Source organism: Monodelphis domestica, chromosome 1, assembly GCF_027887165.1.
Source record: "Monodelphis domestica isolate mMonDom1 chromosome 1, mMonDom1.pri, whole genome shotgun sequence".
NCBI classification, from domain to species: domain Eukaryota; kingdom Metazoa; phylum Chordata; class Mammalia; order Didelphimorphia; family Didelphidae; genus Monodelphis; species Monodelphis domestica.
The window spans coordinates 298,774,092-298,795,584 of NC_077227.1; the positions used below are offsets into that span (position 1 = coordinate 298,774,092).

At 35.3% G+C, this 21,493-nt stretch overlaps 1 protein-coding gene across 5 annotated transcripts in view; it reads left to right on the top strand.

Moving 5' to 3' along the window:
- SMAD5 (SMAD family member 5) overlaps positions 1–21,493 on the top strand; it is a 44,370-nt gene that overhangs the window by 12,125 nt on the left and 10,752 nt on the right. For 4 of the 5 annotated variants that reach the window (XM_007473290.3, XM_007473291.3, XM_007473289.3 and 1 more), the window contains 2 exons: positions 18,092–18,667; positions 19,347–19,598. In XM_007473290.3, coding sequence (XP_007473352.1) covers positions 18,265–18,667; positions 19,347–19,598 — 655 coding nt within the window. In that variant the 5' untranslated portion in view covers positions 18,092–18,264. Of the gene's footprint in view, positions 1–1,432; positions 17,667–18,091; positions 18,668–19,346; positions 19,599–21,493 lie in introns of those variants that run through there. The other variant, XM_001363564.4, reaches the window with a different exon arrangement.

Genomic DNA, 21,493 nt, shown 5'->3' on the forward strand with positions numbered 1-21,493 from the left:
GATATAAATTTCCCCCTGAGTACTGCTTTGGCTGCATCCCATAGGTTTTGAAAGGATGTCTCATCATTGTCATTTTCTTCAATGAAATTATTATTTGTTTCTATAATTTGTTCTTGAACCAGTTTTGGAGCATCATATTGTTTAATTTCCAAATAATTTTTGATTTACCTCTCCATGTACCCTTCCTAATTTTTTTTCTTTGCATTGTGATCTGAGAAGGTTGAATTTATTATTTCTGCTCTTTTGCACTTGTTTGCAATGTTTTTATGCCCTAATACACGGTCATTTTTTTTTAATGTACCATGTGCTGCTGAAATGAAGGTGTATTCCTTTTTGTCCCTATTTATTTTTCTCCACATATCTACTAACTTAATTTTTCCAAGATTTCATTCAGTTCTCTTAACTCTTATTTATTTTTTGGTTTGATTTGTGTAGTTCAGGTAGAGGTTCAGATCTCCCACTAGTATAGTTTTTTTTATCTACTTCATCCTTGAGCTCCACTAGTTTCTCCTTTAGAAATTTGGATATGGATATTTCCTCATTGTCTATACTGCCTTTTATCAGGATGTAATTACCTTATCTATCTCTTTTAACTAGATTTATTTTTACTTTGGCTTAGTCAGATATCATGATTGGAACTCCTGCCTTCTTTTTATCAGTTGATGCCCAATAGATTTGGCTCCATCCTCTTTCACCCTATGTGTATCTACCTTCGTCATGTGTGTTTCTTGTAGACAGCATATGGTAGGGTTTGGGATTCTAATTCACTTGGCTACTCGCACGTTATGGGTGAGTTCATTCCATTCACATTCAGAGTTATGATTACCAGTTGTGTATTTCCTAGCATTTTGATTTCTGCTCCTAATCCAGTCTTTTCCACTTTCATTATTTCCTTCTACACCAATGTTTGTTTTTAATCCATCCCCCTAGTTCCCACCCTTATTTTGCTTCCCTTTCTACCTCCCTCCATTCTTCCCCCCTTATTTTCTTTGCAGTCTTTTTAAAACTATCCCCCACCCTCTCTCTCCCTTGTACTGCTTCCCTCCCCACCAGTCCATTTGTTACCCTTCTATTTCCCTATAGGGTGCAAATCCATTCTCTGCCCCAATGGATTGGATTGTTCTTCCGTCTTTGGGTCATTTTTAATGCATTTAAGAGTTGAGTATTTCCTATATCCAACCTCTTTACCTTTCCAGTGTATTGATGTTCTCCCCCCTCCCACCATGAGCTTCTTTGTGACATATAAATTTACCTCCTTTTGTTTCTTTTCCCATTTCTTTTAGTATTAACCTCTTTTTTTAGCTTTAGTTGTGTGTGTGTATATATATATATATATATACACACATATACACATATATACACACATGTATATGTATTTATACATACCTATATATACATATTTATGTCTTGTCATTTCATCCTATATAGTTTGTCACTGTTCCCTCTAAGTGTAATTATTGTAGGTTGCACTGGTGATAATTACAATTTTTAAGAGTTACCAATGACCTCTTTTTTTTTTTATAGGGATGCATATTTTAACTTATTGGATCACTTAAAAAAAGTTTTTTTTGTTTGTTTTCTTTTTTTCTTTTTTCTCTCTTTTTTAATTACCTTTTGATGATTCACTTGAGTTCTGTGCTTGGACATTAAATTTTCTGTTCAGGTCTGGTCTTTTCTTCACAAATACTTGGAATTCTTCTTTTTTGTTGAATGACCATACTTTCCCCTATAAGAATATTGTCAGTTTTGCTGGGTAGTTGATTCTTGGTTGTAGACCTAGTTTCCTTGATTTCCAGAATATCACATGCCTTTCCTTTCGGTCCTTTAGTGTAGATGCAGCCAGATCCTGTTTTATCCACACTGTGCTTCCATGGTATCTGAATGACTTCTTCTTGGCAGCTTGTAATATTTTTTCTTTGGTCTGATAGTTCTTGAATTTGGCTATAACATTCCTGTGTGTTGTCAGTTGGGGATTAAGTACAGGAGGTGATCTATGGATTCTATCAATCTCCCCTTTTCTTTCTTCTTCTAGAATATTGGGACAGTTTTGTTGGATAATTTCCTGTAGTATGGTGTCAAGGCTTTTTATTTTGTCATGGTCTTCCAGTAGACCAATGAGTTGTCTCTCCTGTAATGATTTTCTAAATCTTTTGTTTTGTGAATGAGATGTTTCATATTTTCCTCAATTTTTTCATTCTTTTTGTTTTGTTTTGTAGTGTCCTGCTGCCTTGTGAGGTCACTTAATTCTAGTTATTGTATTCTGGTACTTAAAGACTGGATTTCATCTCTGGCATTTTGGTTATCCTTCTCCTTCTTGTCTGATTTTCTTTGGAGGTCATCTTTCATTCTCTTTACCTCATCTCTCATCTCCTTTTCCTCGTCTTTCATCTTCTTTGCCTTATCTTACATCTCCTTTGCCTTGTTTTCAAGCTGGTGGATTTTGGCTTTCAAGACACTGTATTCTGTTTCCAGATGACTTGTCTTAGTTTTCAAGTTCTTTTCCTAGTTGTCTTCAGCCTCTCTTAATTGTGTTTTGAATTGTATTTTGAGTTCTTCCAAAGCCTGTGTCCAATTCACTGGGATTTCTCTTTTAATGCTTGATGATCCCTCCTCCTCTGTTCTGTTTGCTCTTTGTTCATTGCCTGTATAAAAGCTGTCAATTGTAATTTCTTATTTCTTTTTTTGTTGTTTCCCCATATTTACCCCTTCTTTGCTCCCCGCAGTTGTCTGTGCTCTTGATCCTCTCATTTTTTTTGTTTTGGGGTTTTCTGTCAATCTCCCCTCTTGGAGCTTTGTCAGGAGATGTATTGGTGCAGTCTGTTGGGGAAGGGTGTTGGAGCTTGAGCTTCCCTGACCTCTTAAGACTTTTGATGGGATTAAGTTTATCCGGGTTGGGATGGATGTGCTCTGCGGCCAAAACCTCCTGGAAGGCTGGAGCAATATGGAGGGCCTCCGCCACTGTTAGCAAGCTTCCTGCTCCGAGCTCCCTCTCCTGTTCCTTCCCCACCACCCATATTTTATGTTCTTAGCCTGGGACAGCCCTGCCTGCAAGGTATACCCTCCAGACCAGCACTTTTGCCTGCCCTGAGGTTCCCACTGCCGCTGGTGGCTTAGCGCTCTATGTGTGTGTGAGATCTTGGGGCCTTCTTTCTTTCCCTTAAAGCCAAGTGTTCTTGAATTCAAACTTTTGGGGGGCTTACCTTTTGAATTGAGTCCAGCAGGAGGGTTCCTTAGCTCTTTCTTGTTGTTAGGCTTGATTTTCAGTCCCCTAGAAGCATTTAGTTTGTAATTAGTAAGGAAGGGTATTCAGAGGTCTGAACTTTTGCTGCCTCTACCTCGCCATCTTGACTCTGCCCTACTTTAAAGTCTTAATTACTCCAAAGATACATTTGGACAATTCTAATTGTTTCTAATTTCTCTGCTTTGTAGCCATAGATACCTCTGCCAGATGAATATTTTCCTAATAATCCTTTAGACCTTTTCTCCATCTTCTTAATCTTTCAGGCACTTCCTAGTGAAAACAAATGAAAATCCAAGTTCTTCATCCTGATATTCTTGGCTCTAGAAATCTTGACAAGACCTCTGTTATCTCATTGGATCTTTCTACTGTAACCATGCCAACAAGGCTTGTCAATTTCACTTTTGCAACATGTCTTTGAAATACACTCTCTTCTCTCCTCTTGTCACTGCCACCATTCTGGTCTTACTGGGTCATCCTGCCTCAAATCTCTCCCCATTCCAATGCATTCTCTATTCAACCACTAACATTTTCCTCAAGCACAGGATACCCTACCCCTACTAAACTGCAGTGACTTCCCATTATCTCCAGGTTCAAATAGAAAATTCTCTGTTAGCCTAGTCCCCTCCTACCTTTCCAGTCTTCTTACACCTTATTGCCCATAAAAGTCAATGCAGTGACGTTGGCCTCTTTGCTTGCTGTTCCTTATCAATATAACATCTTTTTAGTTTAATGAATTTTCTCTGGCTCTTCTTCATGCCTGGAATGCATTCTTTATGATTTCTGCCTCCTTACCCAGGATTTCTTTTGAAATTCCAATTAAATTCCATCTTTTACAGGAATCCTTTCTTAACCCTTTGAATTCTAGTGCCTTTCTTTTGTTAATTCCTATTTATCCTGCATATAGTTTGTATATATTTGTTGTCTGCCCCATTAAATTGAAAGCTCCTTGAGGACAGGGACTGTCTTTTGCCTCTTTTTGTATCTCCAGTGCTTAGCACAGTGCCTGGGGGACACACACACACACACACACACACACACACACACACACACATATATATATGTTTGTTTATTGGTTGACTTAACTGTATAGATTTAGGTAATGTTTGGTTTTATGTGGTCTTCCCTTCTCTCCACATTAGCAACCAAGTTGTCCTGGGTCTGTGTGACAACTCTAAAAGTTTCAGTTTTTTGACATATCAGTTGAAGTGGGTGCTTAACAAATGCATTTTGGATTAGAGAAAAACTGAATGGGAGACTAGACTTGTTTATCTGCCTTAAGTACTGGAAGGAGTGTTATATTGAAGAGAAATTAGGCTTGTATTTGATTCCAGAGGGCAGAACTAATTGAAAATTGCTAAGAGTCAAGCTTACATTTATAAACTGATAAGGAAAGATTTACCAAACTACACAAAATTAGAATGGTCTGCCACAGGCTGGATTACTGAAATGTTGTTGAGGTTATTCTTTTTTAGGTACAAATTAGAGTAAGTGCTGTTTAATTCAGAAAAATCATGTGCTTCTGGAAAAGTGTGTGTTTTGGTGGCTTTGTGATTATATCTTTTCCCAAGGTATGTAGATGTTAATCCCTCCAAACTTTATTTTATGCAATTTTCTTTTTTGTTGTGATTTTGGGTCAATTTTTATATTTAAAAATTTTTTCTTTAATGTTAATAACTTATTGATTAATCAGTAGAGGCAGGGCATATCCATGTTCAAATTGTGACTAATCTGCTATGCTATCACACTATCCTGTGTGACTATAGGCATTTAATTCAGCAAATATTTATTAAGAGCAAGGCATGCCCTTAGCTAACATTGCTTACTTAGCCCTTAGCACTCTTCTGCCTTGGAACTATTCCACAGAATTGATTCTAAGACAAAGTAAAGGTTTTTAAGAAATTAAAAAAAAAAAGTAAGACAATAGGCACCAGCTAGATGGCTTAGCCAGGCCTGTAGATGGGAGGCCCTGAGCTCAAATCTTTTCTCAAACACTTCTTAGTTTTGTGATCCAGGGCAAGTCACTTAACTCCCATTGTGTAAATGTTATTGCTCTTCTGCCTTAGAACAAGTATTGATTTTAAGATAGAAAGTGAGGATTAAGAAAATAAAAAAAATTAAAAGAATAAAGAATTATACTAGGTTCTTAGAAATATAAAACCAGACAAATTATTAGGTTCCTGTCTTCAAGGACCATAACATTTTACTTCATTTCTCTGATCATTTATTTCTATATCTGTAAAATGGGCATTATAATACCTACCTTACAGACTTGTATAAGTCCTGGCATCAGGTAATAAGAATCTGTACTAGAGAGAGTAACAGCTTCAGAGTTAGGAAGATAGGGGTTCAAAGTAATGACCTAGTCCAAAAAAAATGTGAAACTTTGTAAACTTAAAATATAGTTGCCAACTGCTATTTTTATTAATCAGGAGTTCCTTTATGTTTCTTTTGAACTTGATTTATTCATTGACAGTTGCATAGGTATATACTTTTTATTTAGACATTATCAATATAACATGTTGCTCTGTTGCTTTTCATTTTGATGTTAGATTTTGTCATTTTTGTATTACATATCAAATCTATATACCCTTACCTAATATTTTCCTTTCATTGTGTTATGCAGATGAGTTATGTTATCAAAGTATGTATATTTATGATTTTCATTATATTGTTAACCTGACACAATGTGTCTTCTTAGATCAGAAGAGAACATATATTCAACCACATAATTTTCTTGTAGTTTGTTTATTACTTGTTTTCTCAATATTTCATAATAATGTAAATCACTAATCTGCATATCATTAGTATGAGAATCTAGTCCTTCCTAGAGGGAAAAAGAGAAGGGATCAGATTTATCTAATGTTAGATCATTTAGAAAATTATTTCATTGGTGCTTTGCTTATTTCTGTTTATGATTTCAGAGTCCTATAGGCCTACTTAAACAGTGACTCAGTTATATTATGGTGTTGGTGTATTTTGTTTTAATTTATTTGTACTTGATAACTGGTATAACCTTATGCATGAAATTCATAAATAAGAGTTATTTAATGAATGATAATACTCTGCTTTCTGACTTGACTGGCCAACAATATGTTTTAATACATTCTGAGACTTAAAAAATATACAATACTAGTGCAGGAGTGAGTCATTTAAACACCTGTCAGTGTAACCATAATGAATGTACATGTAAACTTGAAGTCAGGAAGACCTCAATTTGAATCCTGCCTCTGATACTTAACTAGCTGTATGAATATAAGTTAACTGCTGATCTGTGTAATGAAATTAATAATTGTATATCTCATTTGGAGTAGAAATATTTGTGTTATTTTTATCCCTGGCTCCAACTTAATGCCTTACACATAGTAGATTCTTAATAAAATGCTTGTTGATTAATAATGTACATTATTAATAAAGTGCCTTGTAGATCTTAAAGAATCTGTCAGCTAATATTATTCAATGGAGATAAAGCTTTTAACAGTAATACTGTCTTTCAGCATTAATGCTCTCTATTAAGCCAATTTTTTATAATAAAGAACTGGTTTGAAACTTGGAAAAAAACCTTTTTTTTGTTTTGTGAATTCTAAAAGTAAGAGAAAACTGAGATTATAAAAAATTATGATTAGAAAAAAATCCAGAATATATAATTGTTTTTCTAAAAGTTAAGTAAAAGAGTTTAAGTGTATTTTTGTGTTTTGTGGCTCATTTCCTAGTGTAACAGTAAAAATATCCATTGTACTTCAGATGAATTATAGATACATTTTGCTATTTTATTTTATCTTCCTTGGTTCTAGTTACAATACAGAAGTGAGTATGGTTTGGTTGATGGTCTTTTAAAAAAATTGCAGATGAAGAAACATATTTATTGAGATGGAAAGAGAAATATATAAACTTCTAAGAGTAAATGAGCTAGTTGCTGGGTTCCTATTTAGAATTCCCTACTTTTAGCTTTATCATTCACTCAACCTATTGCCTCATAATTCTGATGTAGTTTATCCTTCATTTACTTTCCTTTCCCCCTCAAAAATCTCATTCATCCACATACCAGGATACAAATAACACATATGAGATCAAATTTGTGATCTCTGTGAGCTCAGTCTTAAAAATGTATGCATATATCAGCTGTACTTTGGCTAGATTCTCCTTTTTTTTTTCCGCCTTCTCTTCCTTCCTCCCCATCCCCAGTCACTCCAGTACCTCAGTTGGCGTCTGATGATTGACGATTACATTAAAGACAGTGGACTGCCATTCTACAAACTGGTTCACTTATTCTTGACAGTTCTAGTTTTCATATTGGCATTTTTTCATAATATATAGTTGAGGGGATTAGAGCATATATTGGACATCTCAGCCCAGGGAGTTGTAAATCTTTCTTGGCAGACACAATAGATGAGTAATTGACATGGGGAAGTCAATGATAAGGTACCAAATTGACTTGGTAACTCTGGAGGCAAAAATGATCTGACAGGTGAACCAATTGAGATTGGTATAATTTGGACAATTGAATTTCTTACCACTGGCAGCGGAACAGCTCTATATTGATTTGAAAGTCCTAGAACCCTGTGCACTGTTCTAGCTTATGGATATAAGCTTATGGATATAAGTTTCAACATATCAATGATCTCTTCCAGTGTTCTCAGGCCTAATTATTGGTTACATAATTCTTTCCTGAGATTAACTGCTCAGGGTAGAGAAACTGCCAATAAATCTACTGGACCTAACCTTAACCATTACAGCAGACTCTATTGATCTATATCGGCAGTTTTTTTCACATATTTGCTGACCTCTATTTCACTGGACCACTATATAATATGGGCTATGTTACCATTGTGTTGGCTACCATGCTTCAAACAATACAATTCCTTCAGGCAATCACCTATCTCATTCTTGCTTGGCTAACATGTCACTTACTTATTTATATGACCCTGGTTGCTCCAGGGTGTGAAGCTGAGAGGCTCACTGACTGCAGACTGTCTGTGGAGTCTGCCAACAACGCAAATCCCTTTGGTGATAATCACAAAATGTGTCTACCTTATCACATAATGGTGTCTGTGGGTTCTCAAAACCAGGACAGTATGAGTTCTGGAAGTTCTTACTACACTAGAAAGGCTTTGAGTAGCCACTTTGCATTAAACATGTGGTTAAAGACCTGTATAGCAAAATAGACTCATCAAGGTGTGGACTGTTCCATGGGTTTGGTGGGTGTGTATAAGAGTTTTAATGGAAGTGTAACATATACAACGTTAACTGAAAAGTTTAGAGAATATAAGATCTCACTTGTCACTTATTAGAAAAAATTTGACTTGAAAGATCTGTTGCCATGTGCTCCTGATTCACAACAGTTTATATAGGAAGTCTCTTAAGTTTGACTTTTTTTTTGCCCTTTCTTTATAATCTCAGTGCCTGGCATATAATGTTTGACTTGAAGAGTGTTCTTAGATTTTTATAAAATTGAGAAAGTAAGTTCAATTATAGATTATTCTCTATATTTTATATATTCTGTATAATACATGTTCTATATATTGCTCTCCCTCCTTCCAATTGTTTTGGGTAACCTTTTCTTTAAACATCTTGCAAAGCAATGTCAAATTCATTCAAAATTCTCATCCCCATCAGATTTCCTTGGTGTATGCTTACTGTAACTCACTGGGTTCAGAAATATTAGATTTCAAACATTAGTTTCCACATCATAGATAATGATTGCAACTGATGCAAAAATGTAATTAATTTGTCAATATTTTAAAAATTTGTTGTCCTTTTACCAATGTTATCTTTTAATTCTCTTTGAAAGATATGGCTCATTTGGGTCTAATGCAAACTTTTCATAGACTTGTTTTTTTCCCTTCTACTGCATTTTATCGTTTTATAAATCAATATAGCTTATGATTTTCCATCATTAAGAGTATTTTACAAATGAGTTTGTATTCTAAACCAGTATTTCTCTTAATGCCACCTGAGCAATTTCTTGCTTTTTTGGCCCTCCTTGTAACATCTTTTATATTGGTATATTGATATATTTATATTGGTATATATTGGCTTTTGAAAAAATGGTGATAATCAAGGTCATTATGTTTGCCTGATCAAGAAGTCAGATTGATCTTTTGCAGTTGTATGTTATTATTGGTTCTTTTATCTGTTCTGAGATGTTAGTGGTCCTGCTTGTACATATATGGCTAATTCTGAAGATTATTATCAGTTGCCACTTGGCTTTTATTTATTAAGAAAAAGTTTCCTTGATGCAAATAATAATGTAAAACTATGGATTGTTATTGTTTCCCTCCAAAGATAGCATTCGCTTTGTTTCATATGTAAACATTTTTTAGGTTATGCCTTAAGAAGAAATCCACATTAGGATTTAGTAATTGAGTGTTAAAAAGAATATTGTATTTTCAAACTGTTGTTGTCCAATGAAAAGAATGCTGGAATGGCATCAAGATGTGGTTTTGAGTACCAGTTTTGCCTTTCATTTCCTGACATTGTCACTTCCTATCTCTTGGGCCTCACTTTCCTTGTCTTTAATATGAGATGCTCAAACTAGAAGGTCTTCAAGGTTCTTTTGTTTTGACAGTTTATGATTCAGTGAAGAATGACCAGAATATTACAATCCAGTTTACTGTAGTATGCTCAGTGCAATGGCCACACCCTGGCAAACTATCTTAGTAGGTGAGGTAAACTAGATCAAGGGTAACTACAAGCCTCAAACCCATTGGTGAGGTAGGAGGTTATCTACCCCAGGCCTGCGGACTGTAGATAGATGAGAACAATTTGTTTCAATGTCCATGTAGGTGTCAGAAGTGGGCACTGTGGAGTGCTTAGAGCTTAGTTAGAAGCCAAAATCTTCCACTGCATCCTTTTGTCTTGACACAGAACTTTGATGAATCTGGAAGGGAGAGTGAGGATTATGACTCTGTGCAATTCTGTCTTACTTAAATCTAGTTTATGTGTTAAGTCAAAAAACATCACCAGTGACGTAGTTTTTGAGTTCTTTAAGTACAAAAGACAACTACTGTAATCCAGTTTAATAAATCTGTATAAAGTACATCTAATAATAATAAATAGAATTGGGGAGTAGGAGCAGCATTCCAAATGCTCTCTTCCTACAAGTTAGGCTTTTTTTTCCCCCCTTTCTTAAAAGTATTGAAACTCCTTGAGATTTGGTAGGAATAGAAGGTTAAAGGCTGTTTGTTTATATAAATTCCTGATTCTCTGAGTGCAGAGTACTTTTGAGGAGCTCTAGGACCTTTGATTTAGTGTAAAGTGGTGGGTAACTCAGATGAAGTAGTTTACTCAGATTCATCTGAACTTTTTGATCATTGTTCAATCTGGTGTTCTCCCTATGTCATTGCTGGAGTTGTGAGAGAATTGGGTTTCTTTGTGAGATCTAACATCTCCATCTTAGCTAGAAGTCCCTACCATTTCCAGAACTTTTAGAGGCATACAAACTAATATTTATTTATAGAGAAAATAGGGAATATATATTTTTAGAGTATTCTATTCCTGTCACTCATATATGGTGAATTAATTCACAGTCCTACTCACCACATAGGTTTTTTCAAACCTTTTTTCTCCCTCAGATCTCTCATGGCTTCCTTTCTCCCACTCTCTCAGCTGAGACCCCTACATTATATTTTATTGAAAAAAATTGAGGCTATTCACCAAGAGCTCCCTCTTTCTTTCTCATCAGATCAGCCCTGATGCCTTCTGTCTCTATCTTTCTTCTACACCCATATCTCACATTAAGAGGTGACCGTTCTCTTTGCCAAAGCATACCCCTCTGTGTGTGTGTGCATGTGATCTCATTCTACCCTTTCTTCTCTATGTCATCTCTAACATCTCCATTTTCAATTATTATTATATTTTTTAGATAGCAATTTCTGAGAGCTGAGATGTTTCCTACTTGTCAGAGGTACAGTTAAAGAAGGCAATCAATGCCCATTATCCAAAGAGAAGCAGGCATAGGATGAAAAGGAATTGAAATTATTATTTGTTTGAATTAATTTGTTTAGTCAAGTTAGAATATTATTCCTTGTTTACAAGAATCACATTGTTTCCCTCCCTTCCCTACCCCAACCAGTCCTGCAGCTGATGTGCAATTTCATTGGCTATTACATGTGTCCTTGATCAGAACCTATTTCCATATTGATGTTTGCATTAGAATATTCATTTAGAGTCTACATCCCCAGTCATATTCCCTGGACCCATGTATTCAAGCAGTTGTTTTTCTTCGGTGTTTCTACTCCCGCAGTTTTTCCTTTGAATGTGGATAGTGTTCTTTCTCATAAATCCCTCTTGAGTTGTTCAGGATCACTGCATTGCCACTAATGGAGAGGTCCATTACAATCGATTGTACCACAGTGTATCAGTCGCTGTGTACAATGGTTTCCTGGTTCTGCTGCTCTCGTTCTGCATCAATTCCTGGAGGCTGTTCCAGTCCCCATGGAATTCTTCCACTTTATTATTCCTTTGGGCATTCCATCACCAACATATACCACAATTTGTTCAGCTATTCCCCAATTGCAGGGCATCCCTTCATTTTCTAATTTTTTGCCACCACAAAGCTCAACTATGAATATTTTTCTACATATCTTTTTCCTTATTATCTCTTTGGGGTATAAACCCAGCAGGGCTATGGCTGGATCAAAGGGCAGTCTTTTAGTGCATAGCTCCAAATTGCCCTCCAGAATGGTTGGATCAATTCACAACTCCAACCGCAATGAATTAATGTCCTGACTTTGCCACATCCCCTCCAGCATTCATTACTTTCCATTGCTGTCATGTTAACCTATCTGCTAGGTGTGAGGTGATACCTCAGAGTTGTTTTGATTTGCATTTCTCCCATCTCTAGACAATGTATCAGTCTCTGTCTACAATGTTTTCCTGGTTCTGCTCCTTTCACTCTGCATCACTTCCTGGAGGTTGTTCCAGTCTCCATGGAATTCCTCTACTTTATTATTCCTTTTAGCACAATAGTATTCCATCACCAACATATACCACAATTTGTTCAGCCATTCCCCAATTGATGGGCATCCCCTCGTTTTCCAATTTTTGGCCACCACAAAGAGCGCAGCTATGAATATTCTTGTACGTCTTTTTCCTTATTATCTCTTTGGGGTACAAACCCAGCAGTGCTATAGCTGGATCAAAGGGCAGGGCATAGTTCCAAATTGCCCTCCAGAATGGCTGAATCAATTCACAACTCCACCAGCAATGAATTAGGGTCCCGACTTTGCCACATCCCCTCCAGCATTCATTACTTTCCTTTGCTGTCATGTTAGCCAATCTGCTAAGTGTGAGGTGATACCTCAGAGTTGTTTTGATTTGCATCTCTCTGATTATAAGGGATGTAGAGCACTTTTTCATGTGCTTATTAGTAGTTTTGATTTCTTTGGCTGAGAACTGCCTGTTCATGTCCCTTGCCCATTTGTCAATTGGAGAATGGCTTGATTTTTTGTACAATTGCTGTAGCTCTTTGTAAATTTGAGTAATTAAACCTTTGTCAGAGGTTTTTATGAAGATTGTTTCCCAATTTGTTGCTACCCTTCTGATTTTGGTTACATTGGTTTTGTTTGTACAAAAACTTTTTAATTTGATGTATTCCAGATTATTTATTTTGCATTTTGTAACTCTTTCTAATTCTTGCTTGGTTTTGAAGTCTTTCCCTTCCCAAAGGTCTGACATGTATGCTATTCTGTGTTCGCCTGATTTTCTTATAGTTTCCTTCTTTATGTTCAAGTCATTCACCCATTTTGAATTTATCTTGGTGTAGGGTGTGAGGTGTTGATCTAAACCTAATCTTTCCCACACTGTCCTCCAATTTTCCCAGCAGTTTTTATGAAATACTGGATTTTTGTCCCAAAAGCTGGGATCTTTGGCTTTGTCATATACTGTCTTGCTGAGGTCGCTTGCCCCCAGTCTATTCCACTGATCCTCCTTTCTGTCTCTTAGCTAGTACCAAATTGTTTTAATGACCACTGCTTTATAATATAGTCTGAGATCTGGGACTACAAGGCCCCCTTCCTTTGTATTTTTTTTTTTTCGTTATTTCCCTGGATATCCTTGATTTTTTGTTCTTCCAAATGAACTTTGTTATGGTTTTTTCTAAATCAGTAAAAAAAATTTTTGGAAGTTCCATGGGTATGGCACTAAATAGATAGATGAGTTTGGGTAGGATGTTCATTTTTATTATATTGGCTCATCCTACCCATGAGCAGTTAATGTTCATTCAGTTGTTCAAGTCTATTTTTAGTTGTGTGGAAAGTGTTTTGTAGTTGTGTTCATATAGATCCTGTGTTTGTCTCGGGAGATAGATTCCTAAGTATTTTATTTTGTCTAAGGTAATTTTGAATGGGATTTCTCTTTCTAGTTCTTGCTGCTGAGCTGTGTTGGAAATATATAGAAATGCTGATGACTTATGCGGGTTTATTTTGTATCCTGCAACTTTCCGAAAGTTGTTGTTTATTTTGATTACCTTTTTGGTTGAATCTCTAGGATTCCTTAAGTAGACCATCATGTCATCTGCAAAGAGCGATAACTTGGTCTCCTCATTGCCTATTTTGATGCCTTCAATTTCTTTTTCTTCTTTAATTGCTACTGGTAGTGTTTCTAATACAATGTCAAATAATAGAGGTGATAATGGGCATCCTTGTTTCACTTCTGATCTTAATGGGAATGGATTTAGTTTATCCCCATTGCAGATGATATTAGTTGATGGCTTTAGATATATACTGTTTATTGTTTTTAGGAACGACCCTTCTATTCCTATGCTTTCTAGTGTTTTTATTAGGAATGGGTGTTGTATTTTATCAAAGGCTTTATCTGCATCTATTGAGATAATCATGTGGTTCTTGTTGGTTTGCTTGTTGATGTGGTCAATTATGTGGATAGTTTTCCTAATATTGAACCAGCCCTGCATCCCTGGTATAAATCCTACTTGATCATGGTGGATGACCCTTCTGATCACTTGCTGGAATCTTTTTGCTAGTATCCTATTTAAGATTTTTGCATCTATATTCATTAGGGAGATTGGTCTATAATTTTCTTTCTCTGTTTTCGGCCTGCCTGGCTTTGGAATTAGTACCATGTTTGTGTCATAAAAGGAGTTTGATAGAATCTCATGTTTATATTTAAACATGCTTCATTTCTGTGTTTTTTAGCTCTTCAATCTGGCTGCTTTTTCCCTACCAATTTTTTTTATCTTCCTTGTAACAAGATAGCTTAATGATATAAAACAGATCTACAGATTGTGCCTGAAAATACTTATCATTTTACATTTCTATTTCATCTCTTCGACAAGACATAAGAAGCTTGTTTCATCAGTGGTTCTTTAGAGTTGCCTTTCAAAGATGTTTTCCTTTATGATGTTGTATTCATTGTTCTCTTGTTTCTGCTTACTTCCCTCTGTATCAGTCCTATACAAATCTTTCCTAGTTTTGATAATTTCTTCTAGTACAATCATTTTCCACTGCATTCACATACCTTAATTGTTCAGCCATCCTTAATGGGCTATCTTTTCAGTTTCTAGTATTTTGCTACAGGAAAACAATGGCTGAGAGAGATGTAAAAGAAATATACTTCAAAAATGGGAATTACTTGTAGGGTTGTACAGAAATGGGAGAGTAAAATACATAATTTGCAAAGCCATCTAGTGAGGCTGGAACATAGCTTTCACGAAGAAATAGATTATGAATTAAAGCTGGATACATTTCCTACATTGGTTGGCACTAAGCTGTGGATGGCTTTAAATGCCAGGCTAAGGTGTCATATTAAGGATTTTAAACATGGGAATAATAATGGTGAAGTCTTTCCTTTAGGAAACATGAACAATTGAATAGAAGTTGCAAAGAGGCCAGTTTCAATTTAGGCTTGATGTCAGGAAAGCTTCCCTAAGTGTCCTATCCCAAAATGAAGTGGACTACTTTGACAGGTGGTAGGTTCCCCTTCCTGAATAGTCTTTAAGAAAAGGTTGGATAGAAAAGTTGGTGAGTATGTTATAATGGGTGTTATGCATAGTTTAGACTGCATGGATGCTGAGGTCCCTATCAACTGTATAAGTCCCAACAATTCTTTGATTCTGTGAAACTGATTAGAAGACTATTAGTATAGTTCAGATGAAAGTTGATGAAGTATGTGCTGGGTAATGAGTTAGCTAGGTGAGTGGAAATAAAAAGAATATTCAAGAGATATTGAGGTAAAAGAAATAAAACTTGTTTATTGGCAATGCTGGAATGACCTGATAGTACTAGATCTTCATGGATAAAATACCCCATTACTAATCTAACCTGGAAAGATGGTTGTAGTTTCAACATAAATAGAAAAATTTGGAGACAGGGAAAATGAACTTCATTTTGGACATTCAATAGAAGATATCCAAGAGTTTGCTCAGAGAAGTAGGAGGAAACCATGAGAAAACAGTACAGTGGAGGCAATAGAAGGAGTGATGCCCAGAACAAGGGAAAAGTGTAATCAACAGTGAATTCTTTCCTTTTGGAAAACAGAGGTAATTCAAAGAGGGTGAATGCTCAGAAAAGGTAATAAGATTTCAGCAGCTATGAATGAAGCTAATAGAGACCTTAGATGCCATTCAGGCTAGCCCCTTTCTCTCACAGATGAGGACACTGAAACCCAGATTGAATGAAGATTGAACTAATACATATAATTGGTTAGCAATAAAGCCAGAATTCAAACCAATGTGACTGTTAGTCAATCACTCTACTATACCATGATTCCTCCTTAAGAGAACAATTTCAGCTGAGTAGGGCGTTGAGAAGTAATTGGGTGGCAAAAATCCTATATACACTATTCTTTCTAGGAGTATAGAATGGTGGTTAATGGGAGAAGATGACAGCTTGAGGGAATGGCAAGGTTAAGCAGTGATTTTTAAAAGGTAAGATAATTAAACTCCAAAGCATTTGTCTTGATCTAAAGCTCTAGTCCTAGCATTTCCCTTTGTCCTACTGTACTCAGGCACCTAGTTTGAAAACCCAAAACCTGGGGCTTCAGATAAGTCTTACATATAGTCCTGAAGAATTGGACATATATGTATGTATGTATACAAACACACATACATATGACATCAGCTCAGTAATTGTATTCCAAGATTCTAGGGTCCTGTTGGCAAATCCATGGCATGGGGGTAGGAAGTTTTTTGCATACCCTATCCCTCTGTCCAGTCCAGAAATGCAAGCACTTCCTTCGTGATCTTGAAGCCGTTTGCCAACGCTGTTCTTGGGAATGAGGCACATATTTGTTTTTTTTTTTTTCTGTGTCCAGCCTTTTATCTAAGGCCCAGATCCTATAGGTGTGCAGTGTGTTGAATAAAGCTCCTGTTGGGCCATTAGACTTTTGCCTGTGTCCTGTTCCAATTGAGTTGTCTTAGGTTCAGTTGAAAAAATATCTGTCATTGTCCAAATTCCTTATGTCTTCAGATTCTCATTGTGGTAGATGGAGTCTGGTTTTTTATAATTTATAAAATACAGATTCATACAGAATTAATGAATGCTTAATAGTGTTTGATCACTGTATTTTTCTCATCTATTGTATACTAGCAGTAACACTTTTATGATGTGGGAGGAGTCCTTGAACTCAAAAGTTAAGTGTCTTTCAGATGTCAGCAGAAAAGCAGATGGGTTAATAATCATGTATCAAGAATGAGAGGAGCAGACTGCTTGAATACTTCAGTATTACCTACAAATTGTTACAGCATGAGTTCTTAAACCAATATATTTTTTTAATGATATTGCAATATAGTTACCTTTGTAACCATATATATTTTAGTTTACTCATCTAAAGGCATCACTCTTGAGAAGACAGTGTATAAATTTCACCAGGTTGACAAAGGGGTCCATGAAACATACAAAAAAAAAAATAAGAAATCCCAATATAAAGGAAGATTTCTAGTCTGTTAGTGGTAGATCCTTTACAAAGGAGTTACAGGGTGACATTCACATATTATTAAACTATAAATAATTGTCACAAAACAGGACTTTCCTTTATTCTCTGTTGGTGTCCCTGTTCTAAACTTGGATTTTATAGTGCATTTGTGTGCTTAGATTTTTAAAAATCTTATGTTTCTAGTCAATGATTTACTAGATGGTTATTAAACAGAAAATGGCATATTGTGAATCATTTTAATTAGGACAGAATGGCATCATAAGCCAAGCTTAAAAGGTTCCATTATCTAAAAATCTGTACACTAAATATTTCCCAGAGTGCCCTGTAGTAGTTTAACATTTTTTCATTGTGCTAAAGAATAAAATAGGAGGTTTTAAATTTATAGATAGTTTAAAAACTGAATTTCTGGAGCTTTGCCTATGTCAGATAGTAAAGTGCTCTCAGTTTTTTGGAAGAGACGAAAGTTAAGCAGTTCTGTTTTCTAATACTAAAATGTGGGATATGCATGGAGAAGCCACAAAGCTGATCAAATACTAAGGTTAGTGTTACTATACTGTCAAAGTACCTCTCTTTTTCTGTTTAGATTTTCTTTTTTTCAGATAGTGTACTTTGTTAAGGGTGTTTGGATGTGTAAGGAGTCTGTTGTGTCCAAACAAAATACCAAATTTTAAAAAATTAAAATATTGTTGCTAGAATGTATGTTATCTGCTGTAATATATAATCTAAAGACCACCTTTGTCTTTTAAAAAATGTACAGTGGATTTTGTCCTGTTGAAATTAAAAAGTTTTAGGACAGTTTAAGATTATAGTAGCCCTATAAGGAAGGTTTATATTTCACTCATTATATGTACTTTTGAGTAGAATCTGGTGTGGCTTTTAAGACCAAAAATGCATATACATGTACTTATAGATTTTTTTAAAACAGTTCTTACAATGCTTATCCTGTTTTTTTTTTTTCTTTAGGATACACTTGATGCAGGAAATGCTGAATCTTCATGAATATAAATCATTGTTTTCCCATTATTGGTTAATTGGTTCTTCTGTAGAAAGATAGTATATCATTTATCATCTGTGATAATCGCTTCAAATTATACACTGATATTTAGTAGTAAGAGTTTCTTGAAGATTTATATCAAATGACGTCAATGGCCAGTTTGTTCTCTTTTACTAGTCCAGCTGTAAAGCGATTGTTGGGCTGGAAACAAGGTGATGAAGAAGAAAAATGGGCAGAAAAAGCAGTTGATGCTTTGGTAAAAAAGTTGAAAAAGAAAAAGGGTGCTATGGAAGAACTAGAAAAAGCACTGAGTAGCCCTGGACAGCCCAGCAAGTGTGTTACTATTCCTCGATCTTTAGATGGACGATTACAGGTTTCTCACAGAAAAGGTCTACCCCATGTTATTTACTGCCGAGTCTGGCGTTGGCCTGATTTACAGAGTCATCATGAGCTGAAGCCATTAGATATTTGTGAATTTCCCTTTGGTTCTAAGCAAAAGGAAGTTTGTATCAATCCATATCACTATAAGAGAGTGGAAAGTCCAGGTATGTTTTAGATCTCTTTTTCTTTTTAGTCCTGGGGGTGGGTGTGGGGGGGAGGGGATTAGGACAGAATTGCATTTGATTTTATTTAATGCATTGGGTTTGCTAGAGATACAGTGGTTAATTAGTCCAGTATTATTCTTGTATTTTTAGTTTCCAAATTGGTGCTTGCTCTATTGAGTTTAGTTGTTTTCTAACATTTTCATTTAGCATACTGTTAAATTCCTAAATTTAGGGCCTTTAGTGATAAGATGAGAAAATCAAATTTTTGAAAAGAAGTTTAAAAATGACAGCTAGGAAGAATCAGTTATTAATAGCTGAAATATAGATCCCTTCATAGTTTGCAAAGAACTGTACCTATTGTAACTCATTTGACTTTGACAACTAGATTAGGTAGATATTATAGGTAAGTATCATCCCCATTTTTCAAGTGAGAAATTGAGACTTAGTGAGGTGAAGGGACTTGCTATGGTCACTTAGCAAGTAATTTTTGGATGCTGGGTTTAACTCAGGCCTCTCCTGTCACAGTCTTGAATAACTCTCTAAGGTATACGTAATTAAAAGACAATTTTTTCATGTGTAGTATTTCTAAATCCTTAACCTTCAATATTGATTAGCATGGTGGTAATAGCTTGAGTATTTGTTATAGTAATTTTGACAGCTGTCTGTTTTTCTATTCCAGTTTTACCTCCAGTATTAGTGCCTCGACATAGTGAATTCAATCCACAACACAGCCTTCTAGTTCAGTTCAGGAATCTAAGCCACAATGAACCACATATGCCACAGAATGCCACTTTCCCAGATTCTTTCCAGCAGCCCAACAACACACCTTTCCCCTTATCACCAAATAGCCCTTATCCTCCTTCTCCAGCTAACAGCACATACCCCAACTCTCCTGCCAGCTCTGGGCCAGGAAGTCCATTTCAACTTCCAGGTAAGAATTAATTTTATTTGTTCTTTTCAAATCCTAAATACAAATAGAATAATTTCTTTACAATGGCAAGTTACTTGCCATTGTACATATTTATATGACCTAAGGGGAATTGAATTAATTTTAATTTCTGAGGTGGTTTATTTTCATTTCAGAGAAAATAAATTTGGTTCTTCCTTTAAAAAAAATTATTCTGAATTTAACAAACTTCAGAATGGGCAGAGGGTAGGGATATATTAGGGAGAGAGAATATTTCCATATATAAAGTAGAATTGAAAAAAATTTAATGTGGAACAATGAATGTCTTACAACTTGCTTTTTCTTTAAATATATAAGGAATAAATCAGTATATTTAATAGATTCAACATTATAATCACTGTGCCTTTAAAAAATGGTCATAAAAATATTTGATCTAAAATATTTCTATTAGGAAATACTAGATAGTTGAGTTTATTCATTATTGAGTATATTCATAGGAGAAGGTGAAATGACAAACAAGAATACACTCAATTTGTTTTTTACTATAAATCCCTGATCATCTGCTTGAGTCAGGGCTGGATAGTACTTGTCTACACTTTGACCTGGTAAATAATATTTAAAAGGATGTGCCTTTGGGCAACAAAATAATTGAGATAGAAAGCTGATATTTAGTATGTACTCCAGTTATCAAAGCAGAATAAGAATGTGTATTATAAGATTTCAGCAGCGAGGATTGAAACCAAAAGTTCAGTTAAGCATGATATCTTCATTTGTAAAATAAGGATCATAAAAATAGCAGCTACCCCTCAGAGTTATTGAGAATCAAAAGAAATAGTTATTTTCAAGTGCTTAGCAAAGTGCCTGGCACATGATAAATACTATATGAATATTATCATCTCATATCTAGGATGTCAGGTAATTATAGTAAGGTTTCTACTTGTACTAAATTTTTTGTTTTTAAAACCTTACCTTCCTTCTTAGAATCAACACTGTGTTCCAAATCAGAAGAGTAGTTAAGGGCTAGGCAGTGGGGGTTAAGTGATTTGCCCAGGGTCACACAGCTAGGAAGTGTCTGAGGTCAAATTTGAACCCAGGACCTTCTGTCTCTGGGACTGGCTCTCAATCCACTGTTACCCAGCTGCCCCCTGTGCTAAAATTTTGAAATATAGAAGTAGAATTCTTCAGTAATAAATTTATATCTTACTTTACTTTCACTTAAACAGATTCAACAAGATAAGTAAGAACAAATAATAATTAATGCTTTGTGTTTTGTTTTCTTTATGTAGTTTTAATCCGAGGTGTTTGGTGTTTGATGTTCTCAATGTTCTTTTCTATAACATCAGATTATGTTTAGTGCCAGCAGCATCTTGAATGTTTGAATACCTATTAGTAAAAAGTAATGAATTTAAGGTATATACAGTTTATTTATTGACATGGAGAAGTATTAATAGTCTGAGGTGAAGCGGGTGATGGAAATGTATAGATATGATCATGAAAAGATTTCCAGGCAGAACTGTGACCTTAAAATTAAGAATAAGCATCATTTGGATCCATATATTGGAAATGTGACCAGGAACATTAAACAGAGGAAAGTAGGACGTAACATTTTGAATTAAGAAAGATGGTAGAGATTATCCATGACCTAGGCTCAGCTCATATTTTATTTTATTTTATTTTTAGTTTTTTTGTTTTTAAAATTTTTAATTTTGAGAGAATAAAAGGTTTCATTTTTGCATCAAATTTTTTCTTTGTTGACTTACATTCAGTCCATGGATTGAGAGGATATGGTTTTCTGAAAATTGCCACTGTGAAAAAGTAATAACCCTAAAGTTCCTTAGAGTCACACAGTTCTTGTCCTGTCCTAAGAGGTTGGCAGGGGGAAACTGAGGAGAGTGGAAAATGAAACTATGTTTGCCGAA